The sequence below is a fragment of the Lichenostomus cassidix genome, chromosome 6 (assembly GCF_008360975.1).
Source record: "Lichenostomus cassidix isolate B80296 chromosome 6, HeHo_3.0, whole genome shotgun sequence".
NCBI classification, from domain to species: domain Eukaryota; kingdom Metazoa; phylum Chordata; class Aves; order Passeriformes; family Meliphagidae; genus Lichenostomus; species Lichenostomus cassidix.
The window spans coordinates 26038552-26058599 of NC_139487.1; the positions used below are offsets into that span (position 1 = coordinate 26038552).

The 20048-nt window shown below is 40.7% G+C and overlaps 3 protein-coding genes across 6 annotated transcripts in view; 2 read left to right on the plus strand and 1 right to left on the minus strand.

Moving 5' to 3' along the window:
- The window catches only part of CHAT (choline O-acetyltransferase), a 33670-nt gene extending 17992 nt beyond the window's left edge, over nt 1-15678 (plus strand). Inside the window, exons 9-15 of the mRNA XM_085064110.1 lie at nt 235-335; nt 535-663; nt 1901-2023; nt 3506-3647; nt 6753-6815; nt 9768-9905; nt 11603-15678. Coding sequence (XP_084920236.1) covers nt 235-335; nt 535-663; nt 1901-2023; nt 3506-3647; nt 6753-6815; nt 9768-9905; nt 11603-11872 — 966 coding nt within the window. The 3' untranslated portion in view covers nt 11873-15678. The remainder of the gene's footprint in view (nt 1-234; nt 336-534; nt 664-1900; nt 2024-3505; nt 3648-6752; nt 6816-9767; nt 9906-11602) is intronic.
- LRIT1 (leucine rich repeat, Ig-like and transmembrane domains 1) overlaps nt 1-20048 on the minus strand; it is a 117096-nt gene that overhangs the window by 90561 nt on the left and 6487 nt on the right. For all 4 annotated transcript variants that reach the window (XM_085064115.1, XM_085064113.1, XM_085064112.1 and 1 more), the window contains exon 2: nt 13143-13252. The gene's annotated coding sequence lies outside the window, so the exon portion shown is untranslated. The remainder of the gene's footprint in view (nt 1-13142; nt 13253-20048) is intronic.
- Nucleotides 15604-19677, plus strand: C6H10orf53 (chromosome 6 C10orf53 homolog). Its single transcript, XM_085064759.1, is given in 4 exon segments — nt 15604-15649; nt 18486-18605; nt 19617-19637; nt 19640-19677. Coding segments are annotated over 4 exon segments (225 nt in total).

Below are 20048 nucleotides of genomic sequence, written 5' to 3' on the forward strand. Positions count from 1 at the left end.
AGGATTCAGTCCAAAATAGCACCATGAAAGGGATCCAACACCTTTCACAGTACAATCAAGTCTCCCGCAATAAGTCTGCAAGTCACCCACTGTAGGGCAAGGAAGTTCCTGATAGGAGCAATAAGAAAACCACAGGGGAACAACATCATCTTTGTCAGGTTGCCATCATGGGTAAGTTACCCAGAACATGATTTATTCCCTGTATATCTTGCACCTGTTCTTTTCCTTGTTCAGTTTGTGATAGGAAGAGATGGACTCTGTGGGGCCGTGTGTGAACATTCCCCTTTCGATGGCATCGTAATGGTGCAGTGCACTGAATACCTGCTCAAGCACATGTGAGTTCCCTTTCTGTACATTCTGTACCCTCTCCAGCCCCTGGGAAGCCTCTGCCAGTGGCACATTTCCCCTGATGCACAGGGGCACTAAGACACATGGAACTGTTGGAAAGCAGTAATTCACCTGCTGACTTAAAGCAGTGTTTAACAAATGGATTATGTCTGTGACCTTAATGGCTTCTGTCTCACGTACCAACAGAAAAGAAAGTTCCAAGAAATTAGTCCGAGCCGACTCAGTGAGCGAGCTTCCTGCTCCACGGAGACTAAGATGGAAGTGTTCCCCTGATATTCAGACACATTTGGCATCAGCAGCAGAAAAACTCCAAAGGTAGAACAGATGCCTCATTTTTCTCAGCCGTGACTGCAAGCTGGGAACTACCCAGCACATTGTGTGCAGCCATGGACTCTCTCCTAGGGGGCTTCCTGTCTTCCTGCTCCTCCTCATCTCACCAAGCTGCACATACCTAGCATCTCTTATGGGCTGGAGCTACTTGTCTGGATTCAGGAATTGCATTACCATTGCTTCTTGTCCATGTAAATATTAGGAAAACTAAAAACCACTGGAAAAAACAGTTTACCTGTATTTGCACAGAATGCAAATAATGCAGGTCCTCAGTTTTTGTGGGTGTCTTTTATGGGTTTGAGCTGACCAATCTGAAGACAGAGCAATAGAGGGTACATATAGGGGACAGTAGAATTCAATTCAAATTTAATGAACAATTTGAATTTAGGAATGTAATTTGTTTACATTCACAATGCTCCTACAAAGTCTAGTTTTTCTGTCTGTTCCCAGGCTGTCAAAGATTTGCATGATCTTTGGGGGTGGGGGTGGCAATAAGAATTTTTTTTTCTCAACACTCAGACCTCTGATCTCTCTGTAGAGAATTAATACATTGTCTGCATGATCAGCCGTAAATATGTCCAGTGTGGTTGCATTAGATAAGACCTCAAAGTGGCTAGAAAGATACATAAGAGCGAGAACATTCAGGATGCAGAATAATTCCTTTTTCTTTTAAAATAAAGGTATTAGTGCTCTAAATTGAATCTTGTAAGGAGCTTAAGGCCTTCATCAGGTTCCAAATGCACTCAATTCTCACACCAGTAAATCTCTCAGAAATTTGTCAAGAACAAAGCAGGCCCTTGCTCAGGCTTTGGGGGTAGAAACACTAAGGTTTGGGGGAGGTTGCTGGTTTTTTTAGGTTTTTTTTTTTTTTAAAAAAGGTGTCTTACTCAAATAAACAGACTTAAGTGCCACAGTTAGGGCTGCAATTAATAAGACAGGTGTAGAACCTGTATGAATAAAAGTTACTGACTAGGAACAAGTTACCAAAGGCCAGGACTGTCTGCAGAACAGGAGGCCACTCGCCTCCAAGAGGGTACAGGTAGGAAAAGATCTCTGGGTTTTATTTGCAAACAGAAACAGGACAGACTATGCTTTAGTGGTGAACAAGGTAAGGTAGGTTAAGGGTTGGACTTGATAATCTAAGAGCTCTTTTCCAGCTTTAACAATTCTATGAGATTCTTACATCTACCCCTGCAGTAACTGCCTTCTGCTTGTTTTCCAGGGCAGTGGAAAATCTGGATTTTATTGCCTACAAGTTTGAGCACTATGGAAAAGAATTTATTAAAAGACGAAACATCAGCCCAGATGCTTTCATTCAAGTAGCACTTCAGCTGGCATTCTACAGGTAAAGTTAATTCAATTTATGGGAACAAGGTACACAAGGTAGTGGGGTTTTATACAGAGAGTCAATATTTTCTCTCAACATTCAAACAAATGCCTCCTGCATGGAAATGGGTGATCATGCCTAATGGCTGCAGGACAGACAAGATAGAAATTGATACCTGGTTCTGAAACAGAGTACTCCTTTTCTTCTCTCCCTTTCCCTCTTCATGCTCTACCTTCCCATTCCATGTGTGTCCCACACATGCCATTTCCAGCCAGTACCCTCCCAACAACTGTCCCTGTGCTTGGCATAGGGAAGAGGGTGAGGGGATGTGAGCAGGAATGGCAGGGTTGTCTGTAGCAGCAGCAGCAGGGGAGCCCAGGTCCCTGGGGCAGAAACACCACGGCCTTGCCACTGTGGGTAGCTTGGGAGGAACCACAGCAGTGACCACACATGCATCTCTGGCACCACAGGGTGAAGAGCATCCACAGGGGAGAATACTACAGCAGCATATCAGATCAGAGTTCCTACACTTAATAGTAACTACTGCTGTTCCCTTCTCCACAGGCATCCCAAGATTTTATAATTTCCCCTAATTTTCATGGTCTTACCAAAGTTAAAAGCTCCTTTCTGCATTGCCAGAACTCCAGGCTACTGATGGGTTGCATGGTTTTCTGCAGAATGGCCTATTACACAAATAATTCTTTATCACATCAAATTAAATCCCAGAGTGGTCTTTACATGGTCAAGACCAGAGATGCTTAACACACTTTTTGTGCTCCATTAACATCTGTTGAACATCCGTTTTGCATATTCCATTAATAAAACTTCAACAATGACCTAGCCCAAGATTTTCATCTGGATCCCAGCCATGATAGAAATCCCATGTTTGCAACAAAAACCTTAGGGGACAGTTATGTTCTGAGACCACCTGCTTCTACTGAAAGACACAGTCTGTCTCCTGAAGCAAGAAATAGTAGCTCTATACCTGGACCCAAATTAAACAGCAGTCTTCATGCTCTGTTCTAATTGCTATGTGAGTTTTCATTACAGCTCACATATAGCACCTGATTCCCCTTTTAGTTTTCTGCCTTTCATTCACACACTCAGTGCATTTTCTCTTGTTCTAAAGAAAACATATTTCAAGCCCATAAGTAAATGATTAATTACACAATTATTTTATGATGCAGTAGAAATAAAACATTCCTTGGGATCTTTCAGTAAATTTTTGTTTTACCAGCCTTGTTTTTACACAGCAAGTCATTTTTTACTGGCAATGCATAACTAAAACATATACACCTGTATGCAGCTCCTCATATTAGAAAGGAGTGAGCATCCATCTTTTTTAAGTTTCTTATAGAATTCTGTCAACATTTAGATGAATACTGGGCAAGAAATAAAAGTTTGGCTGCATCAATAAAATGTACCAAGCCTATATTTCTCTTAGTCTTTATGACTCTTTGAAAATAATTATTCCTTGTTTCTCTTCCTTCACTCTCTCAGGTGCCACAGGAGGCTTGTCCCAACCTACGAAAGTGCTTCCCTGCGCCGCTTTGATGAGGGTCGGGTTGACAATATTAGGTCTGCTACCGCGGAAGCACTTGCCTTTGTCAAAGCAATGGCAGGTGATGAGACAGCTGTGTCGGTATGTTGGTCTGGCTCCTTCTGTCTGCTTTGCCAAAACACTAAGTAAATAATGCATTCATGGCCCCAAGTCTCTCACTTTTTAACTGTTAACTGAGAATGTAAAGGCATAGGGCAGGGTAGCACACATTACAGGATTTTGCTTTTTGTACAAAACTACGATTAAGCTAAATATAAATATTCCCTTTATTTTTATTTAATCATCCAAAGGATTCAGACATAAACATAACATTACAAGAAACATAACATCTAATTTTAGATTTAGTACTGTCTTATGAATGTTCTATCATCACATCCAAGTTCAGCTCCCTGGAGAGATCTAGGCTGAACATGCAAAGTTCAGGATCATTAAACTGCCACACCAGGGGAATTGCCTGGCAGGTCCCCTGCAGTGGTTAGTTCTGCTGCAGACTGCAATATGTGAAGTGATGTAATTCCCGTGCTTTCATTTCTGGATATATGGATATGTTCTGGCTGATCTTTTTTTGTTTTAAAGGGATCTTTCTACCAAATAAAGTAAGTCTATAGGATCCTCAAAGGAGCTGAACCTTAATGATGAAAAACTTCATCAAGCTAATCAAACAACCCTCCAAACTGTCCTGATGGCATACTGCAAAAAAGAAAAATTAAAATTGCCTTTCTTTGAGACACCACCATCTGTTTGCCAGAAGCATGAGTACAGTACAGAGTAGATGGGGATGCAAAGAGGTGCAGCTGAGCACAGAGCTGCACAAACAGCTTTGTACACTGTCCTGCCTGCCATCCCTGGAGAGCCTCCCTCAATGTCTCTGTGCCACTTCCACCCACTGCACTGTGCTGCTGTACAGGGAATTTCCAGGTGGCTGTTTAGATGCAAAATGCTGCCACAATATAGATTATTTTTCACAGTAAGCCCATTCCAGTAGCAACAGCCCACATGGCTGTTCTTTACAGTTTAGCATAACATTGCCAGAAGCATTGCTGGGCTGTAGATTAGGAGTAAATTAATGAAATATTATAAACCAAGCTCTAACATCCCAGAGGATGATGAAAATTTGCCCAGAGAAGAGCTCTCTTCATCCACTGCTTCTTCAATCTCCTTAAGGTTATCATGCTCAAAACTTTGCTCCTGATAAAAAGACTCAAATAAGTTCCATGGTAAAATGATAACTCAAAAAACTTGAAGTAATTCCCTCTGCTGGGGGGGTAACTCACAGCAGACTATGATCATACTATTAGACATCATAGTGACTACCACACAGTAGGCAAGAAGAGGCTGTTATTTGCTATCAGTGTCCTGTCTGACAAGGTTGTCTGTGCACACTTTCCACAGCTGGGCACTCAGCATAGCCCCAGTGCCAACACAACTGAGGCACACTGACTGTGCTCCCAAGAGGAACCAGCATGCTCCTAACCATGTTGTTTCAACAGGCCCTTCTAGCTCCTTGCAACTATCCCTTCCTTCCTCCTTCCAACACTTACTGACTTCTGCAGCTCTCCCAAAGCTTCAACATTCCACATCTTTTTCCCACTGAAATCTGAGCTCGTGCTGCCCTTTCACAGCACTGTAAATTGCACTGTTCCACACAAGCAAGCTGAAGAATGCCATGTGTGTCTACATGGAGCTCAGTCTCAGCCCCCATATCTTTCTACTGCATGCCCTGGCTGTACAGAATTGGGGGAATAATGGCTTCATTTCCCCTGGAGAACCTGCAATCATAATGTAAAGCAATCCACTGATAGTTTTCCTGGCTTCTTCTCCACTGAGAGATACAAAGGACATTTATACTGGTCTGTGATTGCTCTTTCCAAGAGACATTAATAAACCTTTGTTTTGATGTGAACATCTTCATCTTTCCATTTAAAACTACATACATATATTAGTATCACAGAAACATTGGAAAATAAATTAATTTGATACAACCCTATTCCAAGGTGATTTCTTTACATATTCAAACTGCCGCGGAATCTGAAAGGGTAAATTCTCTTTTTTGGACAAAGAGATGCACCACTTGATTTAAGTAGCCTTGAGCTCCCCAAAATATTGTTTGTTAATAGCCATTAATTCAAATCCAATTAAAAATGGTTTTCTTTCTGATACGAATAAAAATTATCCTCAAACGATAGCTTGAACAGTCACCATAGATTGATTGAGTCAGATTGATTCTTTAGCAGGAGAAATATCTCATGCATTTGACACTTGCTGTAAAAGCAGCAGCTACTGACACTAGAGATTGCTTGAATAGCTGTAAATTAATCAGATTTAAAGACTGCATTTGGTAATTTAATCTGTACAAGGGAACTAAAGCCGAGCTCTAGCCTTGTGAAAAAATATCAGACTTTGTATTTGGAAAGTCCCTGATGGTGACCTTGAGTTGCTTCTAAAATGAATTCTTTTTTCAAAAGATCATTAATCGTCCACAGGAGCTGAAGGCCCCCTGTTTATCTGGAGACCCAGTCATTTCTGGATGTTTCAGGGTCTCCCAAAGTTGCAGTGTTGGACTTGATGTACAGCAGGGCAACACTTCTTAAGCTCATTCCCTTAATATAAAAGGCTGCCAGAATTCAAAATTTACTAGCTTGTTATCTGAGATGTGAAGCATCTGGGGAGGGCAGAGCAACCTTGGAAAATTCTAGATGCCCTTTCACACATGGGAGTAATTTTTTGACTAGCTAGTAAAATATCAGTAATGGCTTTCATTAATATCACTGTCATTGTCTAGATAAACCATTCTGGAGAAGATACACTGCCTGTCTGCTGTGAAAACACTGAATTACACTAGGCAATCCTTTTCCCTACTCCAAACATAGTGATTCTATTGGTAATAATATACACCACCAAAATCCACGTAAGGAATCCACAAAAGAAACTGCAAACCTTTTCTTGACTTCAAACAAACCACCACTGATAAACCTGTTCAACCCTTGCACAACCAGGTGCTGGTGCTGGTGCTGATCAGGACATTGATCCCTGTGGCTTTTCATTTATCAAGAGTATTTACACCTGAGCCAACAGCAAAGGATATTTGAGGTGCTTACTATTTAGCTTGATGGAAGTTAGTTGATGGAAGATGCTATTTCTTTGAGAGTTTATTCAATAACACATATATTCTGATTACCCCAACAGGATTCTGAGAAGATGCAGAGATTTAAGGATGCAATTGCAGCTCAGACTAATTACTCTGTTCTGGTGAGTAAAACACTGCCTGTCTGAATAAGAACTAGTCAGCTTTTTCAAGAAAAGCATGAAGATACAATCATTAACTATTTAAGCACTAGAAAAATGTAGGCATCTGTAAATAGGAAAGTATCTGCTACATCACACACACAAACATTTCTAATGGCTCAAATAGCCATATTCAACCAACTCAACCAAAAAAAAAACCTAACCCAAAAACTAACCATCTATGCATTTTCTTATATTTCTCTTTGCTAGAGGATAGAGGTCCCAGTGTGGAACCTGATTCTCAGATGGACTGGTATTCTGGACCACATATTCTGGTATTCCAAAGTGCCATTTCTAATAAAGGTCATTAACAATAAGGGAATGGTCATAGTAAATTTTCCTTTACAGACCTGAATACCATGTCTGATAAAAGGAAGAGATGCCCTCCAGTGAGGAAATCAGTTTAACATCAAATACACCTCATTTTTTGTTGATTAAAAATGAGACAATTGAATCTGGGTAATGCTCTACATCCCACTGTGCCAAGCCAAAGCACAGACTTGTTCTATAAACAACTTAGTCATACCCCTCATGAAATTAATAAATATTAATATCCAGCTATGATAAGTGAATTTGCTACCCATGGTTTTGCCTCAGACCATTTTCTAATAAACCCACATTGTTGATTACTCTTTACATATTCATAATATTCATAATCATTCACTTTCAGAGGTGCTTTCAAAGGTACACTCAGAGCACTGGAGAGGCAAAATGTTGCTTTCAGGCAGGATCTGTTCCTAAGACTGTGAAGCAAAAGAAGTAGGGAAGAAAAACAATTCTGTGTTTCAAGCCTTGTGCTGAGAACCCCAGTCTTAGAAGCTGAGACTTCACATATTCTGTAAAGCCAAATCAAGTCTTACTTCAGGGCAACTGCCTCACCAGAACCATCTCAGGGTAACCTCACAATGAACACAACAGACTGCAGGTCTACTAGGTCTCAACCAATGGAATTTCTTTACAACAGCTCTCAAAAAAAAAAAAAGAAAAAAGACATTAATTCTCCCCTCCAAGTCATTTCAGATCCAGAAACTATTATAAAATTCAGCCTCCAGTGTAGCACATAGGAAAATTTTAAAACTGCCATTGGAAAAATAATTTATCTTTAAATTTAAAAAGCTCTCCAGGTATTTCTACTCACCAAGCTCCCCCTCCTTTCTCAGAATAGCAGAATATAATCATTGTGTCTTTAAACTCTGGATAAGACTTAGATGGTCTGACTAAATTGTGTGTAACAGACTGAAATGTAATAGCTCCTAAGGAAAACAAAAAAAAATCTACTTCATAAAACAAAAAGCAATTTAATGATTTTATTTCCCCTTGTTAAGGCTTACTAGTAGCATTGCTATCTTAAATGTGGAGCTCTGAAATTCAATTTAGCCCAGTTTTTTCCTATGCGTTGACTCACAGTTTATTTCGTTAGCCTGTCTCGGCCTCTCTTCAGACATGACATTGATCTATGTTGCAAAAATGTCATTGCTAACAGCCTTATAAATCTTGTGTGATAGCAAAATATTTCCTTTGATTATCAAGTCAGTTTCCCTGTATGGGAAAAAGAACGTAAACACAGCCCTGATGTATGCTGCCTTTTTGCAAGCATCCTTGCTCTGTCTGGGCTGGATGAGCAAATAGCCCCTTTACCAATGGGTACCTAGCTTTTAATAAGCCAAACCAGACCAGGCACTCCCAACCCCCTGCTTCAGGCATTTATCAGAGGTTAAAATTACTCTCCTCAAAAGACAAGTAGTAAACTTGCACTTTGCTTTAATTTTTTTTTGTAATCTTTAAGAGGAAAACCAAGCTTGTGCTCTTTTTTAAATCCTGCCTTGTCTCAGCCTGTTTGTTTCCCTTGTTACAAGGGTCCTGTGCCACAGGGATTATCAGCTCTGCTCTCAGGGCAGTGCAATGTCCCTGGTTCAGCATTCCCTTCCTACATGACTTCAGCCTGCACCAGGGACAAGTTACAGCTCAGTCTACAAAATCAGTGCTTTCACCAGCAAGGACAAACTTGGACTGAAGGGTTTTGAACACATTTATGTGAGGCAATTCCTGCCTGTTTAGAAAAAAAATTGATTTGGTTTCCTAAAGAAACAAAACTCTGTAACTATCCTGTGTGCCAATCCCCCACTGCTGATTTAGTCGCATTAATCATCCTCAATCACATTTGCTGATAGGGCAAAGCTCTTAAAGCTAACAAATGCCTTAAGTCTAGAGCATGATGTAGCTTGATAGAGCAGAGACCTGAGCATAGGCAACTAAAGGCAGGGATGTGCTGCAGGCTCAGCAGCAGCTCCTGTGAGCTGTCACTGCTGTTTCTGTATCCCTAACCCCAGTTCTCTCAAGCAGTGGGGTGTGCTCATACATCTGTGTTAGATTTGCCAGTGATCTGTTATTCTGTTAAGCCTGTTGCAGACACCTACCTGATCTTTGGATCTAAATTCTGTGGAATGACACGTGCTTTAACTGCCAGAGGGAGATGCAGGCAGCAAAGCAATGGAAGATTAATTTGTTGTAATTTGGAGGTGTTTTGGAGCCTTCCACCTTGAAACATAATCCAAATTATGCATAGAAAATTCCAAAACGTGCTTAGAAATTTCTGCTGTCCCATATGCTCCCCTAAGCACCTTTAGAAGCCCAGCCCATGATATTCAGCTCTGAGAGACAATGAACACCCAAGGTAACATCAGCACATAGTACACCTCAAGACTGTCTCCTTCCTAATTTTTACATCTTCAGAGCACTACATGCATTTCTAGTCAATGATCTTCAGCAAAGTACATACTCAGAGTAATATCTGAACATTACAGACATTACATCACTCAAACCAAGTTCATCAACTCTGACCAGAACACTAGGCAGTAATAGTCAAAATGCCTCCAAACTCAGTTAAATGCTGTTGTTGTATCTCATTGTACACAGGCTGTTTCTGGAATGGCAATAGACAATCACCTGCTAGGGCTCAGAGAGATGGCACGGGAACACCTCAAGGAACTGCCAGAGATATTTACAGATGAGACTTATCTGACAAGCAACCGATTCATCCTCTCAACCAGCCAGGTGAGTTTCTCCTGTTCACTGGTCTTGCCAAGCAAAGGATAATTCATTTGTGTTTTGCCAGACCTTGTAGCTCACAGTGAGAACAATGTAAAAAAGACAAGCAAACAAAAGCGGTATCATCAAGAACCACAAAGAAGTCTGCAGATTTCTCCATATTTTCCATCCTGTTTTGGTTCCTCAGCACAGTCAATACTGACTGCAGTGACTGCTTTTTATGCAACATTCCAAAGCCCCTCACAGAAATTCTAGAAATGGACACAAACTCAGTAAAATTCAGGAGGGCTCAGTTTCCCCAATTCCCAAACTACGTGTGTTCCCATTCCCATTCCCCTTCCTTTCCTCCTTCCCCTAAGATGACAGCTCTAGTGAGCATTCTTTACTCCAGTGACAGTACAGCCACAAGCCAAAAGGGCTGTCGCTCTGAGAAACAAAAAGCCAAGACCCACGAGGAAATTTTACTCTTAAAAGTAGCTGTGTTTGAGATCTTTTGGAGCCTTCAGTTATTTGCTGTAGGACAGCAACCCATGCAAGCATCCACCTTAGACATACAGACATTTTAGACACGTACAGACATTTACAGATTTACAGTTATTTGCACATGCAAAGATACTCTAAGTCAATACTTCCTACATTTAATGTTCTGAATAAGGAAGCATCTTTATATGGCATACAGCCTAAAAATTAAATGTTTCATTGCATGTAGTAGCAGTCCTAATGAAAGAAGGAATCTATGTAGGAATTCATTAACTGAAACACTAACCCAACTGCAGAGATTGGGACTATGCAACATAAGAGACTTACAGCTATATAAACTACAGACTTATGCTACAGCATAAAACCTTAATAAGTAATTTGATCTTGTCATCATGTTTGTAGGCTTTCAGACATGAGTGAATGTAACCAACATACTACTACATAAATTCTCCAAGAAACTATCCATGAGCAAAGAGTGCTTCTGAATAGCTTTATGGCCTTCGGCTGTTGCACAGCAAATTCATCTGACAATTCTATGGCTCTATTAGCAGGACTAATGGCCTGTTCTACACCATTAAAAAGGCAAATGTCATTTGTGAAGGCCCATGTACAGAAAGTCTGAAACATATGGATTTCTAACACATCTTTCATTTTCTGCAGGAGAAAGTGTTTTGCTGCTATATAATGCCATTATTAAACTGGGGTGTAATAGAATGCCTAGTTACATTACAGTGTTTTATACAGTATCACAATTATAAATTATTATTAAAAATGGACAATCCTAATTTCTCTAATTTAATGCAGCCTTGACATTACAAGTTTAACATAACCTTAAAAAATTAAAAACCTTGGGAATTTTTTGTAATCCTTATACATAAAATTATGATATCTAAAACTTCTTTATCAGTAACAAATCTTGTACCTTTTAAATATCCATATTAATTGTGCAAACAAATGCATTATGGCCACTTCAAACTGTACCAGTTTTTAAACCACAGCATTCAAACAGAGCAACCAAATTCTATCCTGAGATCAGCTTTTGCCTTCCAAGGTAAAGCACCTCCAGATCTGGACTTTCGAAGGCAGTGGTGCCTCCACAAGGCAGGATTCACCAGATTACCAGCATTTGTAGCATTTGTTTCTCTTTTTCCTAATTCCTAAGCAGCTGATTTCAGGTGCCCTGATTAATCAGAGATCACTCCTTCCCTTCTCCCTGCAACCAGGTTCCAACTACTATGGAAATGTTCTGCTGCTATGGGCCTGTGGTGCCCAATGGATATGGGGCATGTTATAACCCTCAGCCAGAGCATATATTATTCTGCATCTCATGCTTTAAAGAATGTGGGGAAACCTCCTCAGACATGTTTGCAAAAGCTGTGGAAGACAGTCTGCTAGCAATCAGAGATCTGTGCAACAAGGGCAGTTCCACTACAGCAAAGCCACCTGCTAAACAAGATGCAGCCACACAGCTGCACAGTGACCACCAACACTAACAGGCTGTGGGAATTATTCTCCTGAATCCACCTTATGAAGGAACACTACATAGCTGTTCAAAGGCAAGATAATACTAACAATATAATCGTGTAGAACCAAAGTGTAATTTGTTTCTCATTGTTGCCAACTTTTACAACTCTGTGTACTACATCTACCATTTCTTGCTTAAGAGTCAGCAAAAAAAGGTTTGGTCACACTGGCTGAAATTAAGGAGGAAGTTAAACAAGTATGTGTTGTACTGCCATTTCTAACCATAATTAACTTGTGCCATTTTCTCACCTAAAAAAATTGAGTAAGTTTGTATATGGCATAAATTAAGGCACACCAATTAATTAATATCCCCTGCAAGTAGTTCTAAAATTCACATCTATTACTCCAAGATCTGCATGTAAAGAAAAAAAAGACATTTCCCTTATTGGGAATAACACTGTAAATAATAGTCTGATGCCATTATAACTTGAACATTTGCATGAAGGGTATTTAATACCACCTATCTATTTATTATATAAGAAAAACTGATTGTTTTTAAAAGAGTGGCCCCTGTGCATTTCCACAGAGTTTAGGAAGATAACTTGAGTATTTGCATGTTCCCCCAATTCAAAAATGCTGCAGAAATAATTTAGCCTTTATTCTGGTTTGCACTGGTCTCAAGCACAGTCCTGTTCTGAAAGCAGCATATTGGAGACACAATCCGTCATAGAGAAATGGGAGAATTTTGTCCCTAATGAATTGACTTAATTATTTCTTTCTACAAGTGAGCAAAATCCAGCCTGACAGAGCAGCAAAGCACAAAACATAAGTACTACTCAATCCTACTTAAGACCTTTTCTGTTTGCATGGGAATTAATTTAGTCACTGTGACTAGCAGGAGAATGCAACCACACAAAATTGAAGAGCAATAACTAAAATGAAGAGGTAAATTCGCAATATAAGGAAGTCTTCAAGCTAGAGTTATAAATACCAGTACTGGAGTCATATCAGCTTTGCATCATCCCACTTGGAGGGATTTATATTTTATATTTTTTAATAACAGATGTAGGGTATCATATTCTGCAATATACAGTAAATTCAGCCAAGAAAATATTACAGTAATTCCCATTTTATGTGTTATCCTGAGAGTTTTCTCATTATTTCTTTCATTCCCTACAAATCCTTCCAAGGACTGATATTTTCAGTGACTTTCTCATGAGGTGAAATATGCTGCCTTACTTAGAGGTGTTCAGTTATCATTGTCAGAATACAACTTACTCACTGACTAAAGACACTTACTTCCAAATTCCAGCGCTGATCCAATGCTGCAAAAGCTGGAACATGCTCTGAGGCCTGGCCAGGGATTGCTCTCTTGCCTGTGGAGAGGTGGAGATCTTCTCTCTTCCTTTCTAGACCAAAAAATCACATGCTTAAGCACTCTGAAGCCTAAAAGCAGAATAGATTTACTGCAATAACATAGAGATACAGATATGTTTCCATTTAAGAACTCTAGATTCAGGAGATTCGGTATGTCCATGATTATTTTACTCCCTCTTTGCAGTGGCATACCTGCAATTAAGCAGTCTGCTGGATAAAGGACATCCACAACCCCATATATGAAAGCACAGTGGGCCTGATAATCAATTAGAGCAAGTCAGCTATGTTGGAGTAAACCAGCTATGATGATTTACAGACATCCAGAGCTGGGCTCATTTTTAAGTTATTATGTTTCACTGAAAAATATATATGTTTCATTATTCCATGAGCTAGGATTCAAATCAAAGATGAAAGCTATTTTTAAATTAAATAAATAATATTATAGCATAAAAGTTAGCCCAAAGGTATCCTAAATGCTTTAGGCTGGACAAAATCTTCAGGATCATCCTGTTCCCACTTCCCTGCCATGGACAGGGACACCTGCCACTAGACCAGGTTGCTCCAAGCCCCAACCTGGCCTTGAAAATTTCCACGGATGGGGCATCCACAGCTTCTCTGGGCAACCTGTTCCAGTGCCTCATCACCCTCACAGTAAAGGATTTCTTCCTAACAGCTAATCTAATTTAAAAGTTAAGATGCAAAAGTACATAAACAGAAATCAAGAAAACTGTTAGCCAGGCCAAAAGTTAAAGAATACACTGTTCAAAATAAAACTTTAAATTGTTCCTATCTATAATTATGAAAATTATTTTGAAATATTCCCAGTAATTTTGCTTTCCCTCATTTCACTACAAAAGCATTTTGCATTTCTAACATAAATGTAGCACCACATATTTTTGTACAATTATATATTTAAAATTATAACCACATTTTAAGTGAATAAAAACACTGTGAATTGTTATTTGATAATTTATTAATTTTCTTCTACTTAAATATAAAATTTAATTTTATATTCCTAGTTACATTTTATATTCCTAGGTACAGATAGTTATTTGCAACTATTACCTATTTCTCATTTTACTTTTTTGTCTGGACTCTTAACAGTAGCTCAGACACTGTACTCAACACTGAAAACTCAGGATACAACTACACCCACACCTGAAATTTTATACCAATTTATCATTAAGAGCCCCTTGGTTGGGTACAGCTGCTGTAACAGGTGTTTTGCATTTTGCAGCTCTGGAAACTACTGGTGGTGGAAAATACTGACTATATTTTTACTTGAGGACCAGTGACCACCCATACCTCCTATTTATTTAGCTAACCATTCCATACTTGTATCTTACTGATCTGGTTTTAGTGTTCAGCCCCAATATCTGAAAGGAGCAGCTTTGATGAGCTCAGACCTGCAGAGGAAGTCTTTTGTGTACATGCTTTACCTTTGCCACTACCTGTGCTAAAAGCACTATCTGCAAAGTACCTGACTTTGTGCAAGAACCTTCAGGCTCAGTTCAGGTCTGTTTAAATTGGAGGGTTCTGGTTAAATTACAGATGGATGAAAATTTACAGACATTACACACTTCTCTGGCAGCAGGAGCTTCACAAGGGACTGTACTGCTTCTCAGTTAACAGAAATTCCCTACATCTATGTTGTATGATCCCATGCTATAGCTATTAAGATTTCAGGAAATAGGTAGGTTTTCTTAAGTTCTTATGTAAAATTATTTGTATTATACAAATGAAGCTCCTTTATGAAGTTCAAAACCAGACATGTTTACGCACTTGTGGAAACCAAACATGAAGCTTTTAAAATGTTTCTAATCAGAACACTGAAATAGACTGTTCAGTATTAAAAGAGAGAAAATTTTGATCGACAAACTAAGTGTAATTACATTAATGTAACAAGTGGCTATGATTTAATGATCCCTCTGGGTGGGACCCAGGGCACACAACCCCTGCAAGAGAACTTTCAGAAGGTCATTGTTTCACTCTCCCCGTGGGTGTACACTAATGTACACGCAGTGCTGGGGTGCAGAAATTAAAAAGCCAAATTTTTAATGAAATTCCGTGTTCACAGTGATCAAAAGTAAAAGCCGTTCGACTTCAAAACAGGGGTAATTCCGGGGTGTAAGAGCCCGACCTCGCTCCTTTGACAGGAGTGCTGCCAGAGCCCCTCTGCCGCGGGTACTTTGGCAGGACACGGCTGTGGCAACACAGCGAGAGTTGCAGAAGATAGAGAAATATTTTAGTGACACTTTTATTTTTATAAAAAGTATATATTTATGACAAATGTAAATGTGTATTTATAGCATGTGTTGTTCCTGTCATGTTTTGTCTCTGTTGAAATATATTTATCTGTCTGTATCGATACACACTCCCTGAAATGTACGCTGGTAACGCGCACTCAGCTCGTTCACCTACGGAGCTCCGTACCGCAAATAAAAGCCAAGTGAGCAAACACCTCGTGGCCTTTTTGTGCAGTGCAGCCCTGGCCCCCCGAGCCCACCTGGCCCACTGAGCCTCAGCGGCGCCCCGCGCCCCACCGTGCGACCCCCGCGGGCAGGGAGCAGGAGCCGGGACCGCACCGCCCGTGCCTTCCGCCGACGGCTCCCTGCTGCTCCCTCGTCCCGTCCCTCCGGAGGGTGTGCGGCGATATCTGCCCTGCCCCGCCCCGCCCTGTCCTGTCCTGCCCGGGGGAGAAGGCGCGGGCGGATCGGGGGGGACTCGGCCTGCTGGGCTCCTGACGGAGAGTCATGGAATATCACGAGTCGGAAGGGACCCACAAGGATCACCGAGTCCAACTCCTGGCCCTGCACAGGACAGCTCCAACCATCCCAGCATGGGCCTGAGAGCGTTGCCCAAACGCCTCTTGCGCTCTGTCAGGCTGGTGCTGTGACCACTGCCCTGGGGAGCCTGTTCCAGTGTCCAACCACTCTTTTAGGGGGGAAGAACCTTTTGCTAATATCCAGGCTGCACCTCCCCGGACGCACTGCAGGCCATTCCCTCGTGTGCTGTCCCTGCTGACAGATTCCCTGTGGCCGCGCCCTGCCGAAGGCTCTCGCTGTTGCACTGCTGGCAGGCTGCGAAGGGAGCTCCAGCAGCTGTGCCACGTGTGAGACAGAGAAAAGGGCTGCTCCTCGAATATGCCTCAGAAAGCACAAACACCTCCATATTCTGTGCCTGCTAAAATAAGCTTGCATTACAGTGTGTATGTATATTCGTTTTCCAGTTACGCAAACCTCATTAAAAACACAGTCTGAAATAAACACATAAACCAAAGATAGAAACATTCAAACCCAAATGCAGTTGTAAAGTGAAGTACTTAGGAGTAGAGTTATATTGCTGCTTACAGCTCAGCTATTGTTTGCAGCAACGAACACAATGTAAGCAGCAGGTACCCCCAGGGTCGGGGCAGCTGTGCCACATTTTGGAGCAGAGCTGCTCCGACCTCCCCCATCCGCAGGTGAGGGACCGAGGCAGCTGTGCGGCTCGGGGCACTGCTGCAGGGTTTGAAATGGCTCCACGGCAGCTCTCACACAAGAGCAGCACCTCGGGGCTTCACAGAGTTTGCAGATGCTGCAGAACTTCACTATCCATACCTAAAGTTGCAGTGATGTCTCACCCACAGAGGAGGGTTATAGCTGTTTTTTCCTCATTCACCTCATTAAAGGCTGGTGTGTCTCTTTCCTGTTTATTAGGGAATGAGCAACAATTTTCCTCTGCTCCGATGCTCTCCAGCTGTAATAATAAAGATTTCTGCCTAGCAAAATTAATCTAATTTGTCTTGATTTGCAAGACAAATCAAATCAAATTGCATGCATGTGATCTCAAGTATTCAAATAAGTACAATCTTGTGAATTCAAAGGCTTTAGATAACATAGAGGCACATCGCCCCCCTAAAAGAAAAAAAGAAAAAAATAATCTCAGTATCAGACAAATCCCTATTTGCTTGACACTGAAGACTTACAGAGAGCATGAGTCAAAGCAATATGTGAGCTACTGGCCACTCATTCCAATTCTTTCACTGGGGTTGGTAGATCATTGCAATATACCTGTCATGGCTCTAACATGGGGAAACTAATCAGGTAAGCTTTTTAATTTAGAGCCCACAGTAGAGAGACGTCATCTCTCTCACCCATTTTATAAGTGTGAATTAATTGTCTGAGATTGCTGTCAAAGCTTCCTAGAAAGCAGTGAGAGCTGTCTGATGAGGATGGCAAAACTGCAGCAGAAGCTGAAAGCATGCTGCTTTATGAAACAGACTCTTCCCTCAGCCACTTTTCCTTCTTTTTGAGTAAGTAGAATTAAAATACTGCAAACAGCTCTCACAGGTGGACATAAGTTAAATGTTTGAAAAATGCTGACCCTTGCAAGCCATACAGCTGCAGTGGAACTGGGATAGAGAAAGTACCTCCACCTGCCAAAGTCAGTGATGTGTCAATACAGCCTGAACACAGCTGATAGCAACTTGGAAAGGTGAGACCCTGAATGTTTGACTATACAGGAATCTGCTTCTGCCTTGTAAAACAACTCAATAGAAAGTGATGAATTAGAACAAATTTAAATCTGGGGGCTGCCCAGGCAAGTATTCAGCATTTCTGTGTTGCTGGAACTGCCTTATCAGCCAGTTTTCTTACTTCCCCAGTTCTGATTAATTTAACATTATACAATAAACCATAATAAACCTAAAAAGCACCTAATTCATCTAAAAAAGCACATGAATCAAGAGATTATTTTGTCCATTCTGGTTTGATATTCAGCTTCACAACAATCTCAAGTCTTTAATGTCCAGAGAAATTATTCTTTCAGTAGAAGAAAAACGAATTATGCATCAATGAACAATTGGGTTATCAAGGTTGTTCACTTAATGTTCCAGCTGTTCTATAACACCATCTTAATGCTTATTGGAGAATTCTTTTGAATTTAGTCTTATTCTGTGGTACTTATAAATACATTGTGTTCCCTAAAGCTGCTCTGCCAGTTAAATAGCAAATACAAGTACAAAATTAATTTCTTGCCTTTTACTACTAGACCTAGAAATGACAGAGGGTGGAGGCTTCATTCAAAGGAGATCTATTAATGTAATAATAGTGAAGCCAGATATTAAAGCTGATAGGCTTTGAGGGGAGTTTTGTACAGCACTTAACTACATTAACACAGGGTTTTGTTCCTTGCCCACATAAGATCTAAAACTTAGGTATACTTAAAATTCACTGGAAACCAAGCAAATACAGTACTGGCCATTGCTTCTTTGCCCTTTTCCAGCTGTCCTGAAGGCAGATGGACATCACCTTATTCTGGAAGTGACAACAGACTGGAATGCTGTCGGCCTGTTTGTCAACAGGGAGATTGTAGTTTGTTGCAACATCAATGATCTGGACTTTGGTAACTCCTGATTTTTATTTATTGCAGTCTCTCCAAAAGTGCTTGCATTTTGAAATGAGTGCTTCCTAAGGCATAAACAGTCCAGGTTCCATCAACATTTACAGTTTTATGCTCTGTACTGCTTTATATTCAAGGCAGTTTGAAAGCACAGTCAGGAACAGAGAATGGCTTGGGAGTTAAGGCCATGCTTGGGAGAGCACTGTCCGGGGCCATCCCACATGCACCAGTACACAGCCACAAGAAAACCTGCCAGGTGTTGGTCCACAGAGGTATTAGGGCTTCCCTCTACTTTCAAAATGGCAATTTTTTTTTTTCTTGAGCCTTAAATTTCTTTGCTATTTGTTGGTGTGGGGGCTTTTAGTCTTCCCCTCCTCTTCCCTAGCTAAACATAGATAATACCATTTCACAGTTGCCTCACAGAGAGTAATTTTGTCAAAATTTCTTTGCTGCAGGTGGGACAAGGAGTTCAGGGCTTTTTTTCATCTTCTGTCCAAATGGCTTGCAGAAAAAGGCTGAAAGCCACTGCTTCTACCCTCACACTTTTCAGGGCTGGGGACAGTAGTTGTAGACCAAAAGCAGCAAACTGACCAAGGACAATGGATTTTCCAGCACCACAGCCCAGTAGGGTTCACCATCCTGAAAGCAAGGCAGATGGACCAGGAACTGGGAGGTTCCAGTTGTAAATTTGCAACAAAAGACCTATTTTTTTTGGTTCCAATCCTAGACCTACACTAGACAGTGAAGTACTGGCTACCGGGCCTTGCTGCTGCCTGCAGAATGGCATTCACTGCTGCATGCACTCCTGTGTCTCAACTCCAGATCAAAGCTGATCTCACCTTACAGAGTTAACCACATCTCACCTTACAGAGTTAACCACAGCAGAGCCAAACTAGACCCAAATACTGTGAGGGAGAACACAAAGGTCTATAGATGTTGGGGTAAGAAGTAGAAATATAAAAGGTAAATAGATTTACTTGCATATATTTTGTAAGTTGTGTTTTTCTCCTTTAGGAGGTGATGGCAAGCTAGATCCACTTGTGAAGAAGCCAGAAAAGCAGTGTTAAATGCTTAACAATTTACAGGGACACTTTCCCTTTAGTCTTGAATTTCTGTCAGGCAGTTTACTTGCATCAGAAAGATGTTACCAATTGGTTCTTTAAACTTCTAGGTCTCTTAATGAAGAGGATAATCTTGTTCCACTGCTGTGTCAACCAAATAAGAATATAGCACCTTTTCCAGAACCAGTTGTATGTTACTACCCTGAATATTGCAAATTTGTGTTGAATTGACTTGAATGTAGTTATGATAGAGAAAACCTATCACTCACTAGTGAGTGATAGGTTTTCTCTATCACTCACTATCTTCTTTTCACTATCTTCTACCAGCTGAAATCTGCAGGAAGATAGCAAACCACATTTACAGTAACACTGATCCAACACAAAA